General features: G+C 40.2%; 2 protein-coding genes across 15 annotated transcripts in view; one reads left to right on the top strand and one right to left on the bottom strand.

Annotated features, from left to right (window-relative positions):
* Positions 1-455: 455 nt before the first annotated feature.
* Positions 456-11,076, bottom strand: MRPL35 (mitochondrial ribosomal protein L35). Of its 2 annotated transcripts, none has more exons than XM_019443983.2 (4): positions 10,822-11,076; positions 5,233-5,422; positions 3,762-3,906; positions 456-801 (listed from the first exon to the last, which is right to left on the bottom strand). In XM_019443983.2, the coding sequence occupies exons 1-4, from the start codon at positions 10,862-10,864 to the stop codon at positions 613-615; spliced, it is 567 nt and encodes a 188-aa protein (XP_019299528.1). In that variant the 5' UTR covers positions 10,865-11,076; the 3' UTR covers positions 456-612. The 2 variants fall into 2 exon arrangements, with proteins under 2 accessions (XP_019299528.1, XP_053746888.1); XM_053890913.1 differs by lacking the exon at positions 10,822-11,076 and adding an exon at positions 7,171-7,570.
* Positions 11,077-14,455: 3,379 nt separating this feature from the next.
* Positions 14,456-27,308, top strand: part of IMMT (inner membrane mitochondrial protein) — a 39,575-nt gene continuing 26,722 nt past the window's right edge. For 11 of the 13 annotated variants that reach the window (XM_019443960.2, XM_053890909.1, XM_019443949.2 and 8 more), the window contains exon 1: positions 14,465-14,640. In XM_019443960.2, the coding sequence (XP_019299505.1) occupies positions 14,596-14,640 (45 nt within the window). In that variant the 5' untranslated portion in view covers positions 14,465-14,595. Of the gene's footprint in view, positions 14,641-27,308 lie in introns of all 13 variants that reach the window. The other 2 variants (XM_053890912.1, XM_053890911.1) reach the window with 2 other exon arrangements.

Here is a 27,308-nt window from a genome sequence, read left to right as displayed (position 1 = left end):
GCCTGGAGATGGGAGCTGAGGGTTAGGACGCAGAAAACAACCCGAAAGGTACGAGCTAGGATTATGACGGGGGCAGAAACTGAGTCACATGCATGGCAGACCCCCCAACACTAAAAATCTAGCATCTTTTGCTCCTGAGGCCCTTCGAGGTGCCTTGGATCTTGGAACACCCTACAATTTCTGTTCTGTTCGTTCCTGAGACCTGGGGGTTATTTCTGGGAGGGGGATGGAGCTGGTGAGGTGGTTCCTGAGTTCCCAGGCACACATACTTCAAATAATGTCACACTGCTTGAGGTAACTTGTTGGCTTTCAGTCTTCTTATGCCTGCTCTAACTTCAAATTCCTTGCAACTAGATAAGCCTAAGTGGAAATAGTTAAGCCATTACCATTTGTTAAAAATAATCAACAATTTTAAACTCTCATTTCCCTGAACAAATTTTGAAATGTTTAATCCATTAAGTTTTAAAACTTTAATAAGTTTAATGTTGGAACTGTATGTTTCCATACCAATTGGCACAATTTACATCGAGTTTTACACTTATTCATTTTTGCAAAGACATCATTTACACAAAGATACATATTCAGTAACTGGGAAGTCCTAAAACTTCTGATCTAGACTTTCAGGTTTGTCCGATCATGATACTTCTGATAAGGATCGTCAGCATACCAGTTTCGCCTCTTCCAAAAAGACGTTGTCATTTTATCTAAGAGCTTGCTCTGGGTTTTATTGCAGAACACGAATTCCCTCAAGCGCCTTTTTCTTGCAGTCGTCTTTTTCCATAATTTTTTCTTATAACCAGCCTGTGGGATAATATTATAAAGACATTTAAAACAAGACGTTATGTAGGAAACAACAGATATCTTCACTATTCATGGTTTATAGGTCCAATGAGAACAAGGATGAGACTTTCCTTGGGGCTGGTAATGTTTTTCAGAAAGATGTGATTCTCGGGGCGCCTGGGTGGCGCAGTCGGTTAAGCGTCCGACTTCAGCCAGGTCACGATCTCGCGGTCCGTGAGTTCGAGCCCCGCGTCAGGTTCTGGGCTGATGGCTCGGAGCCTGGAGCCTGTTTCCGATTCTGTGTCTCCCTCTCTCTCTGCCCCTCCCCCGTTAATGCTCTGTCTCTCTCTGTCCCAAAAATAAATAAAAAACGTTGAAAAAAAAAAAAATTTTAAAAAAGAAAGATGTGATTCTCAATGAGGGGGAGATACAGAAAAAGTATATGCAGTTTGAAAAAGAAATATTAGTAATTTAATACTTTGATGAATCTTTGTGGTGGGGAAAGTACAGGGTAATGGTGTATAATTATAATCGCTAACTTTATATGCATTACCTTATGATCTCTTCAACAATCTTCAACAACATACCATTATTCTCATTTTACAGATTCAAGAAAAACCACCACTGGTTATAGAAGTAAAGTAGCCAACTGAGGTCATGGAACTAGTAAGAGTTCTTAACCACTACTCTACTATTTTTCCCAGTGTAAGGCTGAGGAAGGACATCACTGGCTAGGATGATAAGATTTATGTTCATTTAAGGGGACTAGGTATTACAAGGGCCGATGAGCACAGCACCTAAATTTATAGCTTCATTTCCTCCTTTCACAGTAGGGACTGATTTCTGTAGTGTAAGTACTTTTCTAAGGAATACCGAATACAATAAAATTGCTACTGGGAGTGGTGTTAGCCTGTCTGTTTAACTCAGAACTGCCAGATACAGCATCCAAGCATTATTAATTTTGAAAGAAAATAATTAATTTTTGTAGAAAAATTAGATTCGATTGAATGTAAAAACTACAAGGATAGTCTGTTTAGACCAGAAGAGACTTTGGTGCCACCCAGGTTAATACGTGGCTAAAACCACACAGAAAGTTAGTGGGGACGGGAGACTAGAACTCAAGCTTTTGCTAAGAGCCCTTGAGTCCTTTCAGGCCAAGGGCTCTTTACTCTTTAGGGCACTACACTAACTGAACAAAACCTTAGCCCTGGGCTGAGAAATCATCTTGGGTTTCTGACATGTCTTGATATCATCACTCTGACCAGCAACTTCTACAGTACAGTTAATACTCAGAAATAAGAAAACAGTATTTAAGAGTTCTGATTTTAAAATGCCAGAGATTAGATTTTTACTACTCAGTGCTTACAATTTCAATGGAAAGATTCAAATCCAATCCCCCTATTTGTGTAATAATTTTCTAGTTTGTAAGCCAAGCTGGGTCCCTGTGGATTTCTGACTTACAGACAGTTAATTTTTTGTCCTATTACCACGAGTATCTTTGATCATTATTCTATGGAATGCAACCACTGTGAAAGTGCTTGAAACTTTTCAGACAATGTCTAGGTTCAGAAATGAGAGAGAATAAAACTGTGCTGCAGAAAGTATTTTCAGTTTTTAAACATGAATATAAATTAACCCATCCAGCTTTTTTGTTTTCCCCTAAAAATTGCATTTTGGTGAAGCAGGCCATTCTGCATATAGAATAACTTTTGGGACCTTGAGTGGGGACGAGGCATTATGATTAGAGAATGTGACCAGGTCCTTTACAATAACATGATGGTTTCAGAGCCCAATAAAAGGGGCATAGAAAGGAAGGCAAAGAAAACCACCCATCTTATTTTATCTAGGGCTAGATGAAGACCTGGTTATAATCAATATGACAACAAAGGGGAGGAAATTTTCCAATGGTCCAAAATTCACAAAATTCAGAACTATTAACTGAACTAAATTTATTTAGTTTGGCTATTTACAGATTACATGAGCTTCTAATTACAAGTGTAGCAAAGGAACTACCACAGTATTGTTCCAAAGGAGGAATGAGCGGAGAGTTCCAATCAACATATTTACCTATAAATTTAGGATTATTTATGTAATAGGAGATAATCCTTTCAACCTTTCAACTAGTGAAAGTCCCACCAATTAAGTATTTTATTTTTATGGAGAAACAAATTTCGATCTTTAAGAATCATTCATTAACTTCCAAGTAGTGAAAAGGAATTAGAATTTGAATAGTTATTAAAACTCAAAGGTAGTTTTACAAAGCTCTAGTCTTCAACTGCTTTCTAATCATCAGCTACTCTGTTTCCATGAATAAAGACATGAACGAAAAAGCCCACATTCATGCTTATGACATGCTGTGAGAGAGGACAGAGCAGTAATAATTTGTCAGAATTCCCCCTCACAGGCTATGGTCCCAGGTCAGAGTAAGTGTTAGGGTTCTGTCTGATATGGAGCCCAATCATACATACCAACAGACAGAAAAACATAAAGTTAAAAAAAGTTCATGTAGGGTCAATGTTCTGTCATAAAGACTAAGCCACAGAGAATCCAATCCAAAATTGGTTGAAAGCTCTTCAGTCCCCAATCTGAGCCACGAGACTAAGTCCTTGTTGAAGGCAACTCTTGCTCTAACACTCTAGGCTTAAACAGAGCTTCCCCACAGGTTATTACACATTGGGGGTTTCAAAGGGCTTCTGGTGATCATTAGATGCACAGACATATAAAAGACCTGAGATAGACCCATCCTACAGTGAAGACGTTAGCTATTGTGAAGAGTGTTTTGTTTTATGCATGCTTAAATGTGTTTTCTTCACATGAATTCATTTACATTAAGAGATGCCTGCCAAATTGGTACTTAAGCACAGCACTGTAAAAGCTGCTGGTAAATGAAAGGAAGGTACATCAGTGAATAGGCTCACTGAATTCTGCTTCTTTTTAATATCCTCCCAATCCTTTTTCAATCTAATAGTGTGAAGACTCACCTTCCTCCTTAGCCACAGGCCAGAATGAAGTCGAAGAAACCTGTAGATGACAGCTTTCACAGTCTTTCTCTTCCCTTTCCGTGAACTGAAGTATGTTACGGTTCTGACTGGTAGCTTCAGGACATTTGGAAGCAAGGGGGCTGCTCTAAAATATATTTTTAAAAATATAACTCAGCAATAAGACTCATTAAAGGATAAAATCCATTTCTATACTTAGAAATGAGTGGGGGCGCTTGGGTGGCTCAGTCGGTTAAGCATCTGACTCTTGATTTCGGCTCAGGCCATGATCTCACAGTTCATGATTCAAGCCCCTCATCAGACTCTGCACTGACAGTGTGGAGCCTGCTTGGGACTCACTCTCTCTCTCTCTCTCTCTCTCTCTCTCTCTCTCTCTTGCTCTCTCTCCCTCTCTCTATCCCAAAATAAATAAACTTAAAGGTGTGCCTGGGTGGCTCAGTCAGTTAAGCATCTGACTTCAGCTCAGGTCATGATCTTATAGTTCATGAGTTCGAGTCCCGTGTCCGGCTCTGTGCTGACAGCTCAGAGCCTGGAGCCTGCTTCGGATTCTGTGTCTCCCTCTCTCCCTGTCCCTCCCCTGCTCGCTGTCTCTCTGTCAAAATAAACACTTAAAAAAATTTTTTTTAGTTCAAAGTAAATAAACTTAAAAAAAAAAAATGAGTGGAGCAGCTCCACTGGAATACAGCTGACTTTAATATACGTTGTTACTTCAAATGATCCTGGACACTAAGCATAAATAAGAATAACAACCATCGCCAACATGTAAGCCTTCCATAATCTGCCCCCTCAATCCCCATGAGAGAATTTATCCTATTGTATTTTAATCATCTGACTTTTTTTTTAATTTTTTTTTTTTTAACGTTTATTTATTTTTGAGACAGAGAGAGACAGAGCATGAATGGGGGAGGGTCACAGAGAGAAGGAGACACAGAATCTGAAACAGGCTCCAGGCTCTGAGCTGTCAGCACAGAGCCTGACGCGGGGCTCGAACCCACGGACCGTGAGATCATGACCTGAGCCGAAGTCGGACGCTTAACCGACTGAGCCACCCAGGCGCCCCAATCATCTGACTTCTTATCTATTCAGAGTTATCTCTAACTCCTTGAGGACTTCACTTTATCTTCGCATCCTTTCTGCCAAGTACTGAGTACCCAGGAGTCCTTAACTAAGTATTTGTTGACTAAATGGATAGCAGTCTTGCCCGCTCAGCATCTCGTTCACCCTCCGCTTTGGCTGACAGCTTCCATCCAGGAAACCACATCTAGAACATCAGAAGTGTGCTCTGTCGGGCAGGTAGGCACATGGCTATCAATCATATTCTCCCCTCCACCAGGCAAAGTCTATATAATAAGTCTGTTTCTAGATATTAGAAGTCTGCTTCTAAAACATCTTTGCAGGCATGAGTATTTTAGAATTTTTGTCTCAGCATCATGTTTACTGAAATATACTCTACCTATTGAGGATTGCTGCAGTATGTCCACACGTCAGGTTTCTGACAGACGTGGCAAGTCTGGGAGCAGAGGAAACAACTGGTGTCTGCAGAGAACTAAAATGCCGGGTGGACAGTGCAGAACTAAGACAGGCATTCTTGACACCGTTTTGACAGGCTGAAGACACCAAAATATTCAGGGGCTGTAAGACTCCTGTAAAGAGAGAGAAACATATTTAATATGATAAGCCAAATTCTGCATCCAGATGTTCAAAATTAAGTAATGTATCAAAGCAAGGTGAGTATCAGACTCACCTGTGGAGCTTTTTACCAACTTTATTTAAAAAAAAAAAATTTTTTTTAAATGTGTATTCGTTTTTGAGAGACACAGTGCAAACAGGAGTGGGGCAGAGAGAGAGGGAGGCACAGAATCTAAAGCAGGCTTCAGGCTCTGAACTGTCAGCACAGAGCCCAACGTGGGGCTCAAACTCACAAACCGTGAGATCATGACCTGAGCCGAAGTCAGACACTTAACTGACTGAGACACCCAGGTGCCCCTTTACCAACTTTATTGAGGTAGAACATAAATACCATAAAACTACCCAACTGTGTGTGAATTCAATACTTTTTAAATAAACATAGAAAGCTGTACAACCATCACCACAATCCACTCTGATGTGTCCTAGTTCTGTGTTCAACAGTAGGGAACAAAACAGTTGTAACATTAAGTCCCACCCACCAGATCTTACAATGTGATGAAGTAGGGCTCCATAGCACATAGGGCAAAGGCAGGGCAGAGATGCAAAAGCCTGGCCGTTCCCTGCAGATGCAACAGAGTAGCAAGAGAAGGTTTCCTAAAGAACAAAACAGGTACTTGAGCTCTCCTCTAGAAAATGAACAGGCCACAAGAGGAGGTGGAGAGTCCGGATAGGATAAACATGCATGAAGGCAAGGGGGCTGAAGCAAACATACACCTGGAGCCGGGACTGGACCTGCGCAAGGCTGAGCACTGCCTGCCTGAAGTTATGTGTGGAGATGCCTGGGGACAGATCAGAAGGTGCATCACAGAGTGGGGGTGGAGGGGCCCTAGATGCATGGACTGAATGCATAATCTTCACATTACTGCCAAAGTAAGAGTCCAGGGCTGCAAAGCCAGTGGAGCACTGACTCCACTCAGGCTGTGAGTCTAGTGTGGGACTCAAGAATGTGCACACTGAAAAAGCTCCACAGGATGATGGAAATGCCCCCAAACTGGATTGTACTTATGGTTGCACAACCCATTAAATTTACTAAAAATCATCAAATTGTACACATAAGACAGGAATTTTATGGTATGTAAATTACACCTCAATAGTTGGTTTAAAAAAAAAAAAAAAAAGCTCTGGGGCACCTGGGTGGCTCAGTCAGCTGAACATCTGACTCTTGATTTCGATTTCGGCTCAGGTCATGATCTCAGTTTGTGAGTTCGAGCCCCCATGGGGCTCTGAGCTGATAACATGGAACTGGCTTGGGATTCTCTCTCTCCCTCTCTCTGCCCCTCCCCTACACTCTCTTTCTCAAAATAAACTTAAAAAAAAAAAACAAAAAACAACTCCACAGGGAGTCTGATGTTCAGCCAGGGCTTAGAACCACTGCCTTATTGTCCACTGCACTGATTTCACATCACAAATGAGAGGCAGTGTGGTGTAGAACGGAAGAACTGGTATTTGAGTCAGACTGTCTAGGTTCATAATCTAGCTCTACTACTCACTAGCTGTGTGACCACGGGCACGTTACTTAACCCTTTTCTGCCCCAGTTTCCTCAAATTTAAATAAGGTTAATCATGAGGAGGTAACAAGAATTAAATGAGACAACATGAAAAGTGCTAGGAAGAAGGGTTGGCACAGGGAAAACATTTAATGAATGCTAATGGCAGATAATAAAGAGCAGAGAAATGCTTAGTAAAAATGTTATAATGTTACCTGGGGGCAGGAGAAAGATTGAATACTTAAAACCCATATTTTTGCTTTTCTGTTCTCCATCTAAGATAACAATTTTCAAACTAAAAAGGGTAGCATAAACATTAATAAGTTAGCTGAAATCCATGATTCAGGAGACATTTGAGAGAGCCCTTTTGGGGGGAACTTAGAAGTGAAATTCTCTACTCAGTACAAGGCATTCAAGTCTCCAGGTATAAATAACTGTATTTCAAAGAACTGAAAATATTTGCAGACATGATAAGCTAGGAAATAATTTTTGAAAGATTAAGTGAATTGAAGAGGAGGACTGTAGACAAGAAAATGTCCCAATTTTCACAAGGTCATCCAAACTTGGTGTTTTGGTTAAAACAAAACAAAAAAAACCCTCAGAAATTCTTAGAAACCACTCCTGAAGGAAGTGAGCAGGTAAGGGTCTAGAATATATAAATAGGTAAACTACAGGCTCATCTGTCGAAACAAAACAAAACAAAATGTTAGAATGGATACAGAGAATTCACCACAGGAGAAAAATCTACATCATCAATTGGGAGTGAATTGTTCCTTAAAAAGTACCTCATTTCATTTTTTATTGCAGTTCCTAGCCTGGGAAATCATGGAAATGTCTAGACACAGCATATCCTGATTTTAGAAAGGCATGTGAAAAGATTTCTTTATATTCTAAAGAGATAAATGTGGACAGGATAACAGTAGATTGGGATTAGGTAAATCCCAAGGTGACTAGAAACTATCCCCAAATTAGTTGACTGCCATTCTCCTGATGAAAGTCTTTTCCTGGCTCCCTAATTGACTATTTTCCCCAATTTTTATGAAGGTCCTGAAGCTGCGTAAAGCATGTTTGTCACATCTGCATAAAAGCAAAGTCCAAAGACTATCTGCACTGAAAGTGATCTTGGTAAAATGGATCAAAATTAATTAAGACGTAATTTGGGATAAATACATTAAATGAAGGATGAACCTTACTTGAGAGCAGTTCCTGGGAAAATGACTTGGAGGCCCTTGTCCACCATACTCTCAGGTGGACCAACCACACGATTTACCTTGTAAAAACTGAACACAGTCTAACTCGGAATGTGTTAACAAAAGGGTAGCACACAAATCAAGGGCAGTAATTTAACTGCTCCTTCGGTCTTCTGCCCTGTTTGGGCATTTCAATACATACTAGCTTTCTCTAAACACATTCTTGTATGGAGAACACGGATATCTTAACAAAGAAGGTGACACAGAACCAGAATTTTGAAGGAATGAGGAGGCAGAGAGAACGGAGTGCACAGGTGAAGAGGCAAAAATCGCATAGTATGTTTGGGGAATTACAAACAGTCCCATGTGGCAGGAATCGAAAGAATGGTAGGGAGTGGGAAGCGAAGTGAGTATGACTGTCTAAAGCAGTGCTCTTCAAGCTTCTTTGATCCCATACCCTCTAAAAGAATTCTGAAAAATTATTTACCCTTTCACAAAATTTTAAGTAACATCTAAAATGTCCAGTATATTTAAAATACATTTAAAAATAAGCTGTCACATCACTCTTTCAAATGCTTACAATGAAATCTAACTATCATAGTGAGTTGATACCCACCTACATCATCTATTTAAAAAAATGCAAGAACAACAGGGGCACCTGAGTGGCTCAGTCAGTTAAATGGCTGCCTATTGATTTCGGCTCAGGTCATGAGCTCACAAACTATGAGCCCTGCCTTGGGCTCCTAGCTTAGAGCACGGAGCTTGCTTGGGATTCTTTCTCTCTCTCTCTCCCTCTGCTCCTCCCTGAGCTCTCTCTCTCTCAAAATAAATTAAAAAAAAAAAAAAAAAGGCAAGGAAAATAAATTCAAGTCAATGAAAATAAGAACTTCTTTTCATCAAAAGATACTTTAAATAAACTAAAAGGGCTAGCCAGAATGGGAGAAGATCCTGGGAACACACTTAAATGAGAAAGGATGCACATTCGTAATATATAAAGAACTACTATGAACCCATAAGACAACTCAATAGAAAAATGGGCACAATATTTAAGTAGACATTTCATCAAAAATTCAAGTCGCCAATATACATGTGTAAAGGTATTCAAACTCATTAGTAAGCAGGGGAATGATATTTAAACCACAATGAGATGCCACTAAATACCCATAAGACTCACAGAAATTTGCTGGTCTAATAATACCAACTGTTGGTGAGGATGTGGCACATACAGTGCTGGGGTGACTTTGAAGAAGCACATCGCTTTTACAGTATCAGGCAATGCAATACACACACACACACACACACACACACACACACACACACACATTCTGATTCAGCAATTTCCATGGCCAGTTTTACAAGTATACACACATGCACATCTTAGAGAAACTTGCACTCAGGTACCAGGACACAAGGTCAATCAGCTTTCGACCTAATTGCCCCAAACTGGAAACACTCAAATGCCCAGTATCCTAAAATGGAGAACTGTGGAGTGGTCACATAAGAGACTATTATATAGCAACAAGAAAGCACTACAGCCACACCCAAAATGAATGAATTTCACAAATTAAAAGACATAGGGTTACCTGTGTAATTCCATTCACGTAAAGTAGAAAAACAGGCAAAACTAAACAATATGTTATATTACTGAGAGATGCATACATAGATATTAAAGCTAGTACAGAAATAAAAGCAAGGTAACAATAAAAATGAGGATAGTGTTTATATTTGGCAGAAAGAGGGAATTTTGACTGGGAGAAACACACAGAGAAGAGGCTCCTGGTAGTGTTCTAAGTCCTGCCTTGGGTGTTACATGGCGTTTGCTTTAGACTTATTTGTTAAGCCATTCACGTGTTACATATTTTTCTTTACATGTTGTATTTTCACAATCAAAAATTACTCCACGTAAAAACGCTCTTCTGTAATAGTTGGAAAATTTACACTGTAGTTTTTTTTTAAATTTCTATTGTTTCCACAGAGTTTTATCCTAATGTATTTTGTGCTTAACTAATTTACTCATAATTTTATCATTTAAATATTTTTGCAAAAGTCCTTCGAGTGAAGGCAGCTTAACTTAATTGCCTTCACTCCTGTCATCTCTCTCGGTCAAGAAATCCTTAGGACTGCCCCTGTGCCCGGGACTGAGTGTGCAAAAGAGTCAGATTCCCTGCACGTTGTGGGAATCTCATACATACAAGCTTACTGTGAGCCAGGCACTACGCAGGGCGCTTTACGTGCACGAGGTCATTCAGTCCTCAGGTAGATGGTGTCAATCCTCGTTTGAGAGCTGTAGAATCTGAGGTTCAGAGAAATTACTTTTTCAAGCCCAACGGTCACGAGTGGCGAATCCTAGCCTGTAAATCAGAAGGTTAGCGGGGACTTCGCTGCCTCCTCTGTCCCCCTTCCGTCCCGTCCTTTTAGTCTGTTTTCAAAGTAAGGCGGAACGACCAGGAGCCGGTAAGGAAGCAGAAACCGGGGACAGACACCCAGGTCCGCGAGGATCCAAGAGTGTCGGAAATATCCAATGCGAGGGGCCGAACACAGGCAGCCCCGGAGACAATTTGGAACAATCCTCTGGCCTTTTTTTTCCTGTTCACCTCCATGCTAAATGCCTACTCCATCCCGCGCCATTCCCGCTTTCTGGGAAGGGATAAATCGAGCGCGTCGCTTTCCACTGACCTGATGCAGCTCTGAAGGCACGGGCAAAGGCAGAGGCCGCCATCTTGCCATCCCGCCCTACGGCAGTCGCATTGGGTCTAAAAGCTCCAGGTCAAAAGGGAATTTAAAGAAAAAACAAAACTTGGGTGGAGTCGAGGAAGGAGAAAAAAATGAATAAAGGAACGGTCAAGGGAACATTCCCTGTATTGAATGTCTTCTATACGCCAGGCTGCTCTTCACCGCTGGAAAAGAAGTGCCTATAAAGAGTGTCTGGCATATAGTAAGCTCTCAAATTTTTACGGAGCATTTGATTGACAGATCTATTTAAAGCACACAATTTCTTTATGTTCAATTTTATTCAATTTCAGAAAAGAACCTATTTTCCAGTCAAAGCTGGTGAATGTCAGGCTAAATGACTGGGAAATATCCATGTTATTAAAATTGTTTTTTTAATTAAATGCCAAACATAATTAAATGAATGTAAATATCCTAAGGATCTCTCTCTCGCTCGCTCTCTCTCTCTCTCTCTCACACACACACACACACACACACCACACACTTTTCTAATCATTAGCACTGATTGTTATTTGGTAGAATAGCATCTCTACTCTTCTTACCTAAACAATTCTACATTCCTTACTTTATTCTTCATAATTAGTGATCATACACTTTTTCTAATGTCATTCAAACACAAAACAACAAATCTCTCTCCCATCCTTGTTGGCTAGGATATTCCATGCATATACAATCCATGACACCATATACTAGTTGAAATGGGTAAGGATCAAACACAGGTCTCAATGAGTTCACATTTGATAAGGAGACAAGCATAGACCATCAATACAAGGCAAATGATAGAGGATGTGGTAGGTAGAATATAACATGAGTCTTAAAGAAAGGTGAAGATTTTAACAAGAGGAAGATCATTCGTGGCAATACAAACACAAAGAGGTAAGATGAGACAAGAGGGAGCCAGAGAGAAAGACAGGATTTATTGACAGCAGTGGTTCTCAAACTTTTAGGTCTTAGAACTTCCTTACATGCTTAAAAGTTGAGGACCCCAGAGAGCTTTTAATTATATTTCCAATTGCTGCTGAAATGAATTACCTCAAACTTAGTGGCTTAACACAATACAAATTATCTTGTAATTCTGTAGGTCATAAGTCTAAATTTTTTTTTCACATTTATTTATTTTTGAGAGACACAGAGTGCAAGTGGGGGAGAAGCAGAGATAGAAGGAGATGCAGAATCCGAAGCAGGCTCCAGGCTCCGAGCTGTCAGCACAGAGTCCGATGTAGGGCTCAAACTCACGACCCGTGAGATCATGACCTGAGCCAAAGTTGGATGCTTAACCAGCTGAGCCACCCAGGCACCCCTGTAGGTCATAAGTCTAAAATGGGTTTCACAAGGCTAATATCAAAACATCTAGGGCTATGTTCCTTCTGCCTCCAGAAGGGGAGGCATATTCTCTAGGGGATAATATGTTTCCTTGCCTTTTCCAGCTTCTAGAAGCTGCCTGCCTTCCCCACCTTGTGCCTCCTTCCATCTTCAAAGCCAGTAATCACATCTCTCTGACTTCTGCTTCCATTGTCACATCTCCTTTTCAGACTCTGGCCCTCCTCTCCCCATCTGTTACTCATAAAGGCCCTTGTCATTACATTGGGCCTATGCAGATAATTCAGGATAGTCTCCCCATCTCAAGAGTTTTCATTTAATCACACCTGCAGATCTTTTTTGCCGTGTAAACGAACGTATTCATAGGTTCCAGGAATTAGGAAAATGTACATATATTTGGGAATAATTATCCTGCCTATCATACTGAGTAATTAATTTTAAAACAATTATTTTTATAACAAAATATACTCAGGAAAAATAACTATTTCAAGATAAAAAAAATTAGTGAGAAGAGTGGCATTGTTTAACCTCTTTTGCAAATCTCTTTTAAGATCTGGTTTAATAGAAAGCTGGATTCTGAAATTTGCTTATGCATTCAATCTATTGTGATATCACTTGTCACCTAGCTTCTGGAAAAAATCTACTTTAAAATTACGAGATGAGTGAAAACAGCAAATATCTTAATGTTATGAAGGTAGTGTTGATTTTATGCGTCTTCTGAAAAGGTCTCAAACTCCCTAGTTCACACTTTGAGAACCACTGAGATGGTTATCCTTTAGTTCTTCTGGGTTTTAGAGTATGTAAATGGGTGATCAGCTTTGACCACTATCATTGCTATATTACTCTCCCACCTAAGATGGCCATGTTGAGCCTTAAAAACATTCCCCTATGCTGGAAAAGTACGGAGACATTTCATAAATGTTCTTTGAACTGGCGATGGGAGTTATTGCACATTTTTGAGCAGAGAAGTGACTTAAAAGTTGTGTATTACTTTAGGGGAGTCTTTTAAAGCAAAAAAGTTTTCATAAATTGCATGTAGAGGTTATGAAGATTAAGGATTTGGTTAAATGAGACATCAGGAAACTAATTTTGAAGCTTGAGATCTTGAAGCTGGAAAAGTTGGTAGGGATGTTCAGGTCCAAGATGTAGCTGGGCCACAAATGGTTCGAACAGAAATTGCTGTTTGGAATTGACAGGTTTATGGCCAAGGTGTTAGAAAAGTCATCACACTGGCATCACCCAGCATGACAGCAGTGGGCAGGGATAGGATGGGCAGATTGCAATTTAATTGCTAAAATTACTTTTAGAAAACGGGCGACTACCCTGTAGGCCGTTAGGTGATGGTGATACAAAATAGTGTAATGTGATTACTAAAGTACTCTGAAAAGCATCGAACATACACAAACATGATTATTTTAGGTAATTTTCAAATTACTTCTCCATTTTACAAGTGGGGTCAGTACCATACTGTAATAAACCCTAACTCTAACAACACCATACTGTAATAAATTACCTAGTTAAGACCCGAAAGTACTTTGTAAATACAATATTTATGCAAGTTAGTTTCTTTGATACTGTGCTGATGATAAGATCATTATTAATGCTAATAGTATAGAATACTATGTTCAGTATTTAACATGCCAAACCTTGGGTATAGACTCAGTGGAACACTTTGAACAGTTCTTCTGCACTGACCTCCTTAACTTCCAACCCATTCCACAGAAGCGGCCAAAATTATTTTTGTAAAATGAAAACGTGGTGGAAAAATCAGTGTGGTTTAATCTAGGAGTAGAAGCGATGGAACCCGAAGAATCTGGGTTTCTATCTCTGCGCTACCACTTATTAGATACGTGAACAACAAACACACGCCGCACAAAGGTCTCTCCACTGTTCCTTCAGTGTCCCGTAATCAGGATGACTTCCTCAAGAAAGGCTACCAAATGAAGCGAACACGCAAACCAAGACAACACCATTGTTTACGTTAACTTTCGCCAGATCGACTGCTTTCTACTAAGTATCCAGGTGAAAGAGGCGGCTGAGATATTTTCTGGCTTGAATTGTTCGAAGAATCACAGCTGTTTTCCGCACTGATGTTTTCGACTCCCTTTCACCCTCCTGATTCCCCAGCTAACTCCTTCTTGGGGCTACAAAGAATTCCGAGAGAGACCCGGAAGGAGAAATCGCCTTTTCCGCCAGAGGAGGGCCCACCCTCTCCGAGCCGCCTAGGCGGAGTCGAGAGAGGGAGCTGCGCGTGCGCAGCGACGTTGGTTGCCCTTCCGGTACGCCCGCCCGGCGCGGAGAGGAGGCACGGACGCAGGCACGCACTCACGCACGCTCTCCCTTACTAGCGCCGCCGCGGTAGCTCCCGCGTACGCCAGCAGTGCGGTCCCCCCGGCCGAGATGCTGCGGGTCTGTCAGTTATCGGGTGTGACTGCCGCCGCCCAGGTGAGCGCGGGGGCGCGAGGAGAGAGAGCGCGTGGTCAGGCTGACTTCGTGCAACCAACGGAAAATGGGGGAGGCTTTCTCTCTGTCTAGGCCCCAGGAGAGAGGCGTGTGTCAGGGTCGCCCTCATCCGCGAGAGTCCCGGGCGGACCCGTGAGGCAGTTAGTTGGGGATTTAGCCCAACAGGATGACTTGAGGGTTATTGCTGAAGCGGGATGGGGTGTAGAAAGGAGTCGGTGGCGGGTAGGCGGGCGCAGGAAGGTAGGCACGGCTTCGGGGACCTGTCATCCAATCAGCCCCGCGCTGCCCCAGTCAGGGACCAATCGTGGCTGCCGGCGCTCGGGTCGCCGGTTGGGCTCGTGATAGGTTTCGCGCAGCCAGTGGTTGAAGGTCGAGGGGAGAACTACAGTTCCCAGCAGGAAATGCATAGCCTTGGCTTTTTGAATCTTAAATAAGATGTTTAAACTGTTAGAGTCCGCGCTTTAGGGGTCAAGGTTGTAATTATTAGGGAGGGACTTTCTTTTTTGTAGCTGAGAGCTCTCTGAGCTATTCTTACTCTAAACAAAAATGAAAGGTTGTGGTTTATGGAGTAAAAACTCTTGGTACTAAGGAAGGACAGGAGCCATGACCTTGGCTCATTTCTGAGATTAGCCTAGGAATATATCTTTCCAGGTGCTGGCACAACTTTGGCAGACATCCAAGAAGCCTAGACACCCAGTGACTTTTATTCCTGCATGGTTATCAAAGTAATTTTCTAAAATTGGAAATAAAAAAGTAAACCTGTTAACATTGCTCACAATTTGCAGAACATTGATATTTTGTAAAAATTATTGCAAAACAGGTACTGTTACTCAGGCAGTAATTGAACAAAATCCCTGGTCATAGTGAGTTAGAAATAGTAAAAGTCAGCTTTTTTTTTTTTTTTTCCTTTAAGTTTGCTTGTATCCCCACTTGTTCCGGGGATAGAAGCAGCTTCTTCTTTAGGAAAGTAGGGTCTGTATTAGTTCTTTATTGATGCATAACAAATACCACAAATTTGGCAGGTTAAAAACACCCATTTATTATTTTACAGTTTCCAGTCATGGATGGTCCGGGTTCTTTGTTCATTGCTACACAAGGTTGCAATCAAGGTGTTGATGCTGCTATGGTTCTCATCTGGAGCTCAGGGTCCTCTTCCAAGTTCATTTTATTGGCAGAATTCAGGCCCTTGCAGTTGAAGGACTGAAGTTCCTCTTTTCTTGCCTGCTCTCACCTAGCTCTCTTAGAGGCTGTTAGAAGTGTCTTGCCACAAGGTCCTCAGCGCCAATTTATAACATGGATGTTTGCTTTCTTGCAGGCTACAAGGAGCTTGTCTCTTTGACTTCAAATGTCTCCCTTAACTTTCCTGCTTCTTATCTCTAGACCAACTTGTAAAGGGCTTATATGATTAGGCTAGGCCCACCAGAAAAACCTCCCTTCTGATGAACTCAGTCAACTGATTAGTAACCTGAATTACACCTGCAAAATCCCTTTTGCCATACAACCCTAATGATCATGGCTTAACAGGGGGTGAGGATTTGGGGGACCATCTTAGTGTCTCTCCTAATGCAGTACCCGAATGAGACTAGAAGAATGGAGGAAGTTGAGCTGCCTTTCAGGGCAGAACTGTTGGTTTGTCTTTGGAGCTCTCCTTTCCTGGCACAATCTTCTTATTCTGCCCTCAGGTTGTGTCATGGTTGTCATGAGCTCATGGCACAGCCTGAGACACTTACAAAGCAATCATCTCATTGCCACAATGACAGTATAGGTAGATGTCACCATCAGCAAAAGCAGTGGAGATGGGAGCCAGGATGGAGGGGATTTAGAGATGATGGTGTGCAGACACACTCGAAAGAGAATGATAGCGATAGCAATAGGATCATGAAGGAGGAGAAACACAAGTCCTGTTGCGGGGACAGTGACCAGATGAGCCTGGCCACAGTACACACTTCTTGTCAAGGGCCCACAGATAATGAGAATGGGAAGCTACCTTGGCTCAAATTGTGAAGGCCTTGAATGTGGATGCCAGTCAAGGACTTTGGGTTTCTTCTCAAGCTACAGGGAGTCAATGAAGGTTTTCAGAGGAAGGAAGTAACATAAAAATGTTTTAGGAAATTGATCCAAGCACAAAAGACAGATCTAGGAGACTAAGGAGGCAGGAGTATAGACTATTCTAGAACAGCCTATTCTGTATATGCATATATGGTCTATAGGCTAGTATACACTAGGCCCATTAGTTTCTTTTAAAAATTTTTTAAGTTTACTTATTTATTTTGAGAGGGAGTGTGAGTGGGGGAGGGGCAGAGAGAGAGAATCCCAAGCAGTCTCCGTGCTGTCAGCACAGAGCCTGATGTGGGGCTTAAACCCACCAAACTGCAAGACCATGACCAGAGCTGAAACGGAGTCGGATGCTTAACCGACTGAGCCACCCAGGCGCCCCTATACTAATCTCTTTACATACTCCAGGGCTGAAGATGTAATTATGAGCTTATACAGGGAGGCTGTAGTAATGGGGGAAAAATGCATGAAAATCACTGACATGTCTGTGTTCTGGGCATTCCCTTCAAACGACCAAGTTACACAGCTGATACCTGTCACCCAGGACCCTGGGAAGCTACCCAGCTCCCCTATCAGACCCTTGCTGAATTGCTGAGTGACCATGCAACACTCCAGCCTGGGAAGGCACACAGAGCTCTCCCCCAGATCTCATAGGCTCTGTCTCCTATTTCTGCATAAAGTCCAAAATTATTTTTTCTTCCTTGCCTTCATCAAAACATTTTCCACTTACTGGGCTCCCAATTAGGAAGTTAGAAGAAAACAGACTAAAGCTTCATACTAAAATATGAACCCTTTTCTGGCTTGCATTCACATTTTCTTTTTTTTTTTTTAAATGTTTATTTTTGAAGGAGAGATAGAGTGTGAGCAGGGGAGGGGCAGAAGAGAGGGAGACACAGAATCTGAAACAGGCTCCAGGCTCTGAGCTGTCAGCACAGAGCCCTACGTGGGGCTCAAACTCACAAGCTGTGAGATCATGACCTAAGCTGAAGTCAGACGCTTAACTGACTGAACCACCCAGGCGCCCCAACATTCACATTTTCTTATGGTCTTAAAATTGGTATTTTGTAAAATTCACTGGTTTATTCTTTTTGTTTTGTTTTGTTTTTAACTTTATTTGTAGAGGGAGAGCATGTTTGCGAACAGGAGTAGAGGGGGGGAGAGAGAGAATCCTAAGCAGGCTCCGTGCTGTCAGTGTGGAGCCCCCTGCACAGCTCGATCTCCCCAACCGTGAGATCATGACCTGAACCAAAATCAAGAGTTGGAGGCTTAACCGACTGAGCCACCCAGGCACCTCCATTGGTTTATTCTTAACTATCTCCTCAATTGTTCTGTAGCATTTGATATTGTTGCTTTGTGAAACTTTTTTTTTTTTACTCTTTTGGCTTTTCTCATGTATCTTGGGGCTCATTTTACCCTTCATTTCTTTCCTTTTTCCTCTCGAATCTGTCTTCCTTGTACCTCTGAATATAGCCCCAAGGCCCTCTTTTCCCATCTCTCTTCCTTTTTATTTTAATTAAGACTTAAAAAAAAAAATTAGTGTTTTATTATTTATTTTTGAGAGAGAGACAGAGTGGGAATGAGGGAGGTGCAGAGAGAGGGAGACATAGAATCCAAAGCAGGCTTCAGGCTCTGAGCTGTCAGCACAGAGCCTGACATGGGGATTGAACCCATGAACTGCGAGATCATGACCTGAGCCGAAGTCAGATGCTTAACCAGCTGAGCCACCCAGGTGCCCCAGTACTTAACTTTATTAAGAGCGGTTTTAGCTTTACACATGCATAGCTTCTTCCATCGTCAGTATCCCCCATCAGAGTAGAACGTTTATTACAATCGATGAACTTAACATGGGCATATTATAATCACCCAAAGTGCATAGTTTACATTGGGTTTCACTTTTGGTGTTGTACATTGTCTGGGTTTGGACAGATATATGATGACATGTATCAGTCATTATGGTATTGTACAGAACATTTTCACGGTCTTAAAAATTTTCTATTCTCCACTTATCACTTTCTTTCCTCACCTCCTGGCAACCACTGATCTTTTTATTATCCATAGTTTTGCCTTTCCAGAATGTCCTGTAGATGGAATCATACACTATGTAGCCTTTTCACATTGGCTTCTTTCACTTAGTAGTATGCATTTAACTTTCTTCCATGTCTTTTCAGGGCTTGATAGTTTTGTTTTTTTTTTTTTAATTTTTTAAGCACTGAATAATAATGTACCACGGTTTATTTATCCATTCACCTGCTGAAGGATATCTTGGTTGCTTCCAAGTTTTAGCAATTACCAATAAACCTGCTCTAAACATTCATGTGCAGGGTTTTGTGTGGACAGAAGTTTTCAGCTTTTTTTCAGTAAATACCAAGGTGCATGATTGCTGTATTATATGTTTAGTTTTGTAAGAAACTGCCAAACTATCTTTCAAAGTGGCTGAACCGTTTTTGCATTCCCAGGAGTGTTGAATGGGAGTTTGTGTTCCACATCCTCATCAGCATTTGGTATTGTCAGTGTTAGGGACTTGGGCCATTCTAATACATGTGTAGTGAGATCTCATTGTTCCATCTCTCTATATACTCTTACTTGGGATTATATCAATTCTGAGAATTTTAATTCCGAAGCAGATGACTAGCTTCTTTTGAGCTTTGTACTCAGATTTTCTTTTCCTTGTTTGATGTGTCAACTTTATCCAGAATATTCTATTTGTCACAGTCCTTTCCACTCCATCAAACTTCATCTTCTTTAATGTTTTCCTGCTTTTACCGTTGCCCTTCTAGAATCAATTCTTTATGTAGTAGTTAATGAAGTCTTTTTTTAAAAGCATACGGATCATGGCATGCCCTTCATTCACATCCTATCACATTGAGAATAAAATATAAACTCTTTACCACACCCACTGGGCCCTTCATGATCTACTCTTTGCCTATTTCATTTTCCTACTCTGCCTTGTTCCGTCTTGATATCTCTAGCGCATACCTCATTACCTTTTGCTCCTATTTTATTTTAGTCTCATTGCCTTTTCATTTGCTGTTTCTTTTGCCCTGAAGTCTTCCCACACATTTTTGCTTAGCTTCTTTCATTTTGATATTTTCTCAAATATCACCTTCCCTTCAGAGAGGCCTCTCCTATCTAATATAGAACTTTGACCACTCTCTCCTTCCTTGCATGCCTCTGAACTTACCCCTACCCTACATTTACTTTATAGCTCTTACCAAAAGCTGACATAATGTATATTTATCGCGTGTTTGCCACATTAAAATGTAAGCTCCACAACGGGATTGTGTCCTTTACTGCTCTATTTCTGGTACTGACCCTAGTCCTTAGCTCCTAATAGATGCTCAGTAAATATTTATGACATGTTTGAATTAAAAAATAAATTATTTTCTGTTAATTTTTCTTAATCTCCATGAGTACATGTGACCTCACTTAAAGCCCCATAGGTTTTAGAATCTCTGATCATGTGTTAGGGTTCTCCAGAGTAACAGAACCAATAGGATACGTATATAAATAAAAGGATTTATTGTGTGGAATTGGCTTACGCAGTTTTGGAAGCTGGCAAGTCCAACATCTGCAATGGAGCTAGCAGGCTTGGTATGCAGAGACCCAGGCGAGCCTGTGGTGCAGTTTTAGTCTGAAGGCTAGTGACCTGGGGAGCTGATGTGCAGTTCCAGAATGAAAGCAGTCTGCTGGAGAATTCTCCCTCTTTTGGGGGAGGCTGGTCTTTTTGTTCTGGTTAGGCCTTCAACTGATTGGATGAGGCCCACCTACATTGTTGAAGGCAATCTGCTTTACGGCATAATTCACTGATTTAAATGTTAGTCTCCTCCAAAAACACCCTCTAAGTTGACATAAAATTAACCATCACATGGCATCTGTCTTATTATTTGTGTCTGGACTTATTATCCCTAAATTCCTTACGTGTAGATATTCAGTAGAAATGAATTATTCTGTTTTGTGTCCTCTTTCTTTCCAGAAATGTGCTTCAGAGCTCTAGTTTTTCCTCAGTTTATTTCTCAGACTTAACACCATTTGTCATCTTAATCCCAGTACTGACTGCATCACCAGGCCCAACCTTTGTTGAGTTGGGGGTGTTTGGAGGACCTGGGTTTTCAGCCTAGCCTAGCCCTCTCCCAAACTATCCATTTGGTAGTGGTCATCTGCATATACAGAATCTTATCTGTGTATCACTTAAGAGAAAGAAACATTGTTCTTTTTTTTCTTTTTTTTTTTTTTTTTAAATTTTTTTTTCAACGTTTTTAATTTATTTTTGGGACAGAGAGAGACAGAGCATGAATGGGGGAGGGGCAGAGAGAGAGGGAGACACAGAACCGGAAACAGGCTCCAGGCTCCGAGCCATCAGCCCAGAGCCTGACGCGGGGCTCGAACTCACGGACCGCAAGATCGTGACCTGGCTGAAGTCGGACGCTTAACCGACTGCGCCACCCAGGCGCCCCGAAAGAAACATTGTTCTTGAGGGTTGACAAAGCCAGTTTGTTTGTGACCAGTTTGATAGCAGGACTAGTTTCAGATTGAATTTGTGTGTGGACATTTTTAGCTGTCATCTTCTAGAATTCTTTTTTTTTTATTAGGACTGTGAAACAATATGTTAGTAGTAATGTCTGCCAAGCACACACGGTAGAAAGTAGTTTAATATATCATGAAGCTTGCTGTTTGCTTTTACCCATACTAGAGTCGTTTTTATTTTTCCTTATTTTCATTTCTTTAGGCCAGTGGCTTTCAAACCATTTTGGAATAAATTTTACACTGTAACTTAAGACATGCGAGTGAGAATATATGAATCATATACATACATATATGCAGGGAAAATTAAAGTGATAAGTTATTTCTTTTGCCATATTGATTAATATCTGCCATTTCCTTGTTGTAACTGAAGGGTACTTAGATACAGAATGTGTCTATGCTGAGAGATAATGCTGCTTCAGTGCCAAACTTACTGCATTTTTTTGGTGTGATATATTTTTAACCTTAATTCATGATTCTTTAAGAAAAATTTTTTTTTGTAATGTTTGTTTATTTTTGAGAGACAGAGACAGAGCACTACTGGGGAAGGAGCAGAGAGAGAGGGGGGGAGACACAGAATCTGAAGCAGGCTCCAGGTTCTGAGATGTCAGCACAGAACCCGATGCGGGGCTTGAACTCACGAACTGTGAGATCATGACCTGAGCCGAAGTCGGGGCTTAACCGACACCCAGGCGCCCCTTCATGATTCTTATAAAATATTTTAAGTTAACTGTAGAAAAACTTAAGTTGTCACATACTAATCTGCATTTCAAATGTAGAACTGGGCATTAACTTCTGGATGTCTTGTTTGTGTGGGAGGAATCCTTATGACAAAACCCACCAAAACATCATCAGTTATAGCAACCAGCAATATCTAGAGGGAATACCTGGAACCTCCAGATAGGGTTCATGTGAGGGGATTATTTATTATAGTTACTTGTTTCCAGGTTGTGGTTTCTTTTTGTATGTTCGTGTTAGTTTGGAGCTAAGGAATAGAGGGTTTGTGCAAGAACATAATATGGGAGTTGTATGTTTTATCATATCAGTTTTTAAAAATCATGTTTCTATAGGTTAGAAATAGCAATGCTAACCTTATAATATTTATTACAAAGTTATGTGTCAAGGCAGATTGCTTTGAAACAGTATAGGTTTTTCTACATCATAAGTTTAGATGTTATTATCATCTAGTATTATTAGTAAAAGGAATTCCAGAACTCAGAAGTGTGTTAAAGTAGGATATTTAGTTTATATAGAGAGATTAACTTGCTGCTTAAGAAAGAGAGCTCTAGAGGTCAAAGTGGATGTGGCAATGGTTTCTTAGATATGACTCCAAAAGATAAATTGGATTTCATCAGAATTAAAAATTTTTATTCATCAAAGGAGTGAAAAGAGTGGGAGAAAATATTTTCAAACCATGTATCTGATAAGGATCTAATATCCAGAATATGTAAAGAACTCCTACAGGTCAACAACTAAAAGAGAACCCATATAAAACATGGGGCAAGGGACTTGAATAGACATTAATCCAAACAAGATATATAAATAATTAAGAAGCACAGGAGGGGCGCCTGGGTGGCTCAGTCGGTTAAGCGTTTGACCGCGGCTCAGGTCATATCTCACGGTTTGTGAGTTCAAGCGCCACATCAGGCTTGATACTGTCAGCACAGAGCCCACTTTGGATCCTCTGTCCCCCCCCCCGCTCTCTGCCCCTCCCCTGTGTGAGTTCTCTCTCTCAAAAATAAACATTAAAAAAAGCACATGAAAAGATGTTAAAAATCTGTTGACGTTAGGGAAATGCAAATCAGGTCCACAATGAAGTAGCCATTTCATGCTCTCTAGAATGCCTATAATAAAAACAGAAAATAACAGGTGTCAGGATGTAGAGAAATTGAACCCTCCTACATTGCTGTTGGAAATGTAAAATGATGCAGAGTTAGACATAGAATTACCATATGACCCTGCAATTCCACCTCAACAAAAAATTGAAAACAGGTGTTCAAACTAACTTTCAGAGGAATATAGCGGTATTTACATACAGCACGTGTTGGCTGATTTCTTAATTTGTACTTGTTGGTAATGATCCTTCGTAGCCCTTGGTTCTACTCTGGGCTCTTGGTTTCATCCCTTGAATTATCCTTCCTTTTCCAGAAAATATTATTATCTTAACTTTGGGTTTCCTGTGGGTCTTTTTGGGGTTTTCTCCATGAGACAAAAGCTACACCCACAAATATTAAGATTAAGCCCTTCGCCGTTTTGGACTCCATGTGAGGCCGCTATGGAGTAAAACCCTTAAGATTCTCTGTAGCCCTGTTGTTTAACAAAAAGACTGTGGAAGTATCCCCTTAGGATTCCCAAGGGGCCTTTTCTGTGTGTGAAAAGATTCTGTGAAGAGCACCTCCTTAGAACTTTGAGGTCTTCAAGTATTTTTGCAGACTGGAAAGGCTGAGAATGAGAAACAGTTTTATTTTTGAACTTATCAAGTCCTAGCTCCTTAATATTTCCTTTAAATTGTACTTGAAAACTAGACAGGTTTTGTGGCTTGTTTGAGGCTCATTTTTACCCTTATACTCTGCTAAAAGAAACTAGTTGGTACTCTTGAGCATTCTGCTTGAAACTCTCTAGCTAAATCTTATCAGTTCATTAGGTATGGCTCCTAATTTTCTGTTTGTCATGCCTTACCACAGGTGACAACTTTGACAAACTTCAGACACCACACACAGAGATCCTTTTTCCTCCAGGTTTCCAAAACATTTTTCTCACTTTTCTGAAGCCCTCACCAGTGGTTTCCATGAAGACCATTAGGCTTCTGCTAAGTCTCTTCAAGGTCCTTCCAACTCTCACCCTCCATCCACCCCACATGCTTGATGTTTTACTGCAGCAGCCCGTTGCTTCTAGGTACAAGTATCCATTTGGTTATGGTTATATAACAGATTACCCCAAACTTAGTGGTATTAAATAACATCATTTATTATCTTATAATAATAAATAATATGTATTATATAGGTAAAAATTATACAAATGAAAACATTGATTATATAAATAACATATTACATTTTAGTTCTGAAGATTTCTGGGCTGTGTTAGGAGATTTTTGAGGTCTCATGAAGTTGCAAGGTTCCGGGGAAAATGGCAAGGTTCTGGAAAACCAGGTCAGATGGGAAATGTAATAATTTTTGGAAAATACAATTTGTCATAATGAATAAATGAACAAAAACCCCTAAAACCCACAAGTGGTGATTATCAGAGTATAAGTGGATAAAAATGGATAAAAATAGATAAAAAGATAAAAAGAAGCATTTATCCTGCCTTATGAACTGTACTTTGGGTAACCAAACTGTAGATGAGGAAAAATATCTCTTTGAAAAATATGTCAAATAATAAATGAAAAATAGTAGAATTACCACATTTTGCAACTTCCAGTAAATTAATGGATCTAGACATTGTACATCAACACAGTTGATAACGTCATAAAAAGAGAGATAACCAGCCTTTGAGTGCCTCCTGATGAGAGAACACGACACCACCTAAAGTTTTGCCAGAGAGAATAAACCCGAGTCTGAGCAGGTGTCTGGCTCTAACTCTGGTTTGCGGGAAATACAGAAGACAGGATCATGTTAAATCGTATCTTAAGCAAAATCTAGTCTGTGGAAAATTCTACAGATCAAGTAACCCAGGTTCTTCAATAAATTAATTATTGGAGGGAAAACTCATAGATTAAAAGAGACTTAGAAGAGATTTTTTTTTTTAAATATAGCTAAAACTGCGTATGGTATATGGGCTCATACTCATACTTGGGTGGTAAAACCATAAATTTCTGACTTCTACAACTGCTTTAGGATATTACATGCTACATATTGTTGGCTAATGAGTAGGATACTTAAATTTTTTAAAATCAAGAGCCACTGGTTTAGATAAACACACTATAAATTTGAGTCATGATACAGTCATCATTTCTACTTTTTTCTCATACAGAAGTAGGAAACTTTATTGGTATCAATTTTTGGCCATAAAAGATAATTTTTTTTTCACATTTAATACACTCTTAAGTCAGGGTTCATTTTATAATGGTATGTTTAATTGAAAGCATTTTGATAGCTCAGCTTTCAAAAAAAAAAAAAAGGAATATCCAGAAAAATTCTGAAAAATAATAGTACTTAAGAGAGGACAAGCCCTACCAGATTAAAAGCTAATTCTTTCTTTTTTTAAAATTTTTTTTAATGTTTATTTTTTTTTGAGAGAGAGCGAACAAGCCCGAGCGCGAACTGGGGAGGGGCAGAGAGAAAGGGAGACACAGAATCCGAAGCAGGCTGCAGGCTCTGAGCTGTCAGCACAGAGTCCGACGTGGGGTTCAAAGCCACAACTGAGAGATCATGACTTGAGCTGAAGTTGGATGCTCAACTGACTGAGCTCCCCAGGTGCCCCAAAAGCTAATTCTAAGATGCAGTAGTTAAAACATTGTAGAATTAGTGTAGATCAATGGAACAAAATAAGAAATCTAAATGCAGTAAGGCATTTGGTGTGTTTTAAAGGTGGCATTTCAAATTATTGGAAAAAAACTGATTGTTCAGTCTATGATTTAGGGATGACTGAATAGACATTTGGAAAAAATAAACTTGAATCCATATTTTACACTAATTTCAAAGATGTATATATTTTAAAAAATGAAACTATGAGAGTAGAAGAAATATTGAAGAATTACTTTATAATCTGAGGGTGGCTTTCTAAGAATATGAGAAAACCTAGAAGCCATATAAGAAAAGATTGATAGTTTTGCCTACATGAAAGTAGTTTTTTGCATGGCATAAACTACCATGAACAAAGAAAAAATCAGATCACAAACTGGATAAAAACATTTGGAATTAGCAGACACATGGCTAATTTCTCTTTATATATAAAGAGAAAAGAATATGAAGAAGTTCAGTCTTATTTAAAAGTGGTCAAAACAGAGAAAGACAGATACCATTATTTCACTTGTGTGTGGAATCTAAACAAATGAGGGGTGCTTGGGTGGCTCAGTTGGTTGAGCGGCCGACTTCGGCTCAGGTCATGATCTCACTGTTCGGTTCATGGGTTTGAGCCCCATGTCGGGCTCTGTGCTGACAGCTCAGAGCCTGGAGCCTGCTTCAGATTCTGTCTCCCTCTTTCTGCTCCTTCCCCGCTTACGCGCTCTCTCTCTCAAAAAATTTAAAAAAAAAAAAAAGTATCTTAACTTTTGACTCGAATACTTTTTTGTACCTCTGAAAGTAAAGAATAGAACCTTAAATAAATACAACTTTAGTGGTTTCCTAATATTTCTTTTCTAAGTCAACAAGATGGAGTTGTTGACCTATCAAAGTAGATGCAGTTCTGTTTAAACTTCCACATAACACACTTTTTAAAAATTTTTTTTTAATGTTTATTTTTATTTTTGACAGAGAGAGAGAGAGAGAGAGAGAGCGAGCATGAGCGGGGGAGGGGCGGAGAGAGAGGGAGACACAGAATCCGAAGCAGGCTCCAGGCTCTGAGTTGTCAGCACAGAGCCCGACGATGTGGGGCTTGAACTCACACTGCAAGATCATGACCTGAGCCATCCAGGCGCCTCTACATAACCCACTTTATACAATAGTAGGAAAACATGCCTTTCTATTAAATGCAGTAGAAAGATGTTGAGAATTCTCCATGTTAGGTAGCAATTGAAATACTTTTAAAATACCGACTATAACTGCTTTACATGTTGTAAAACATCCAGCTGCTTGTTTTGTTTTTTTTGCTAAACGTGTTGTGACATTAATGTTTACCTTTAGGCTTTGGCAAATAGAGTGTAAATTGCAACTGTAATTCTAGAGTAATTTTATGTGTCCTTTGATCAATACTTCTAAAAGAAAGTTTGTGTTTTTCTGACATTCTTTGAATGCAATTTCATCAAGAAACCTGGAGAACACATTTTTCCCCTTTGACTTGTTGCAGTTTGATTTTCTACTTGGTATAAAGAAAGATTTTGTTGATGCAATAAATTTGAAATTTCAGATTGATTGCTATGAATAGCTTTAAATTTATCAAAACCTTCCCCAATGGTATTTAGCTACGTGTTCATT

This window comes from Panthera pardus, unplaced genomic scaffold (assembly GCF_024362965.1).
Source record: "Panthera pardus isolate Hobbes unplaced genomic scaffold, ASM2436296v1 HiC_scaffold_26, whole genome shotgun sequence".
NCBI lineage: Eukaryota > Metazoa > Chordata > Mammalia > Carnivora > Felidae > Panthera > Panthera pardus.
The sequence above is the reverse complement of the archived record's forward strand: the minus strand, read 5'-3'. Positions and strand labels throughout refer to the sequence as shown.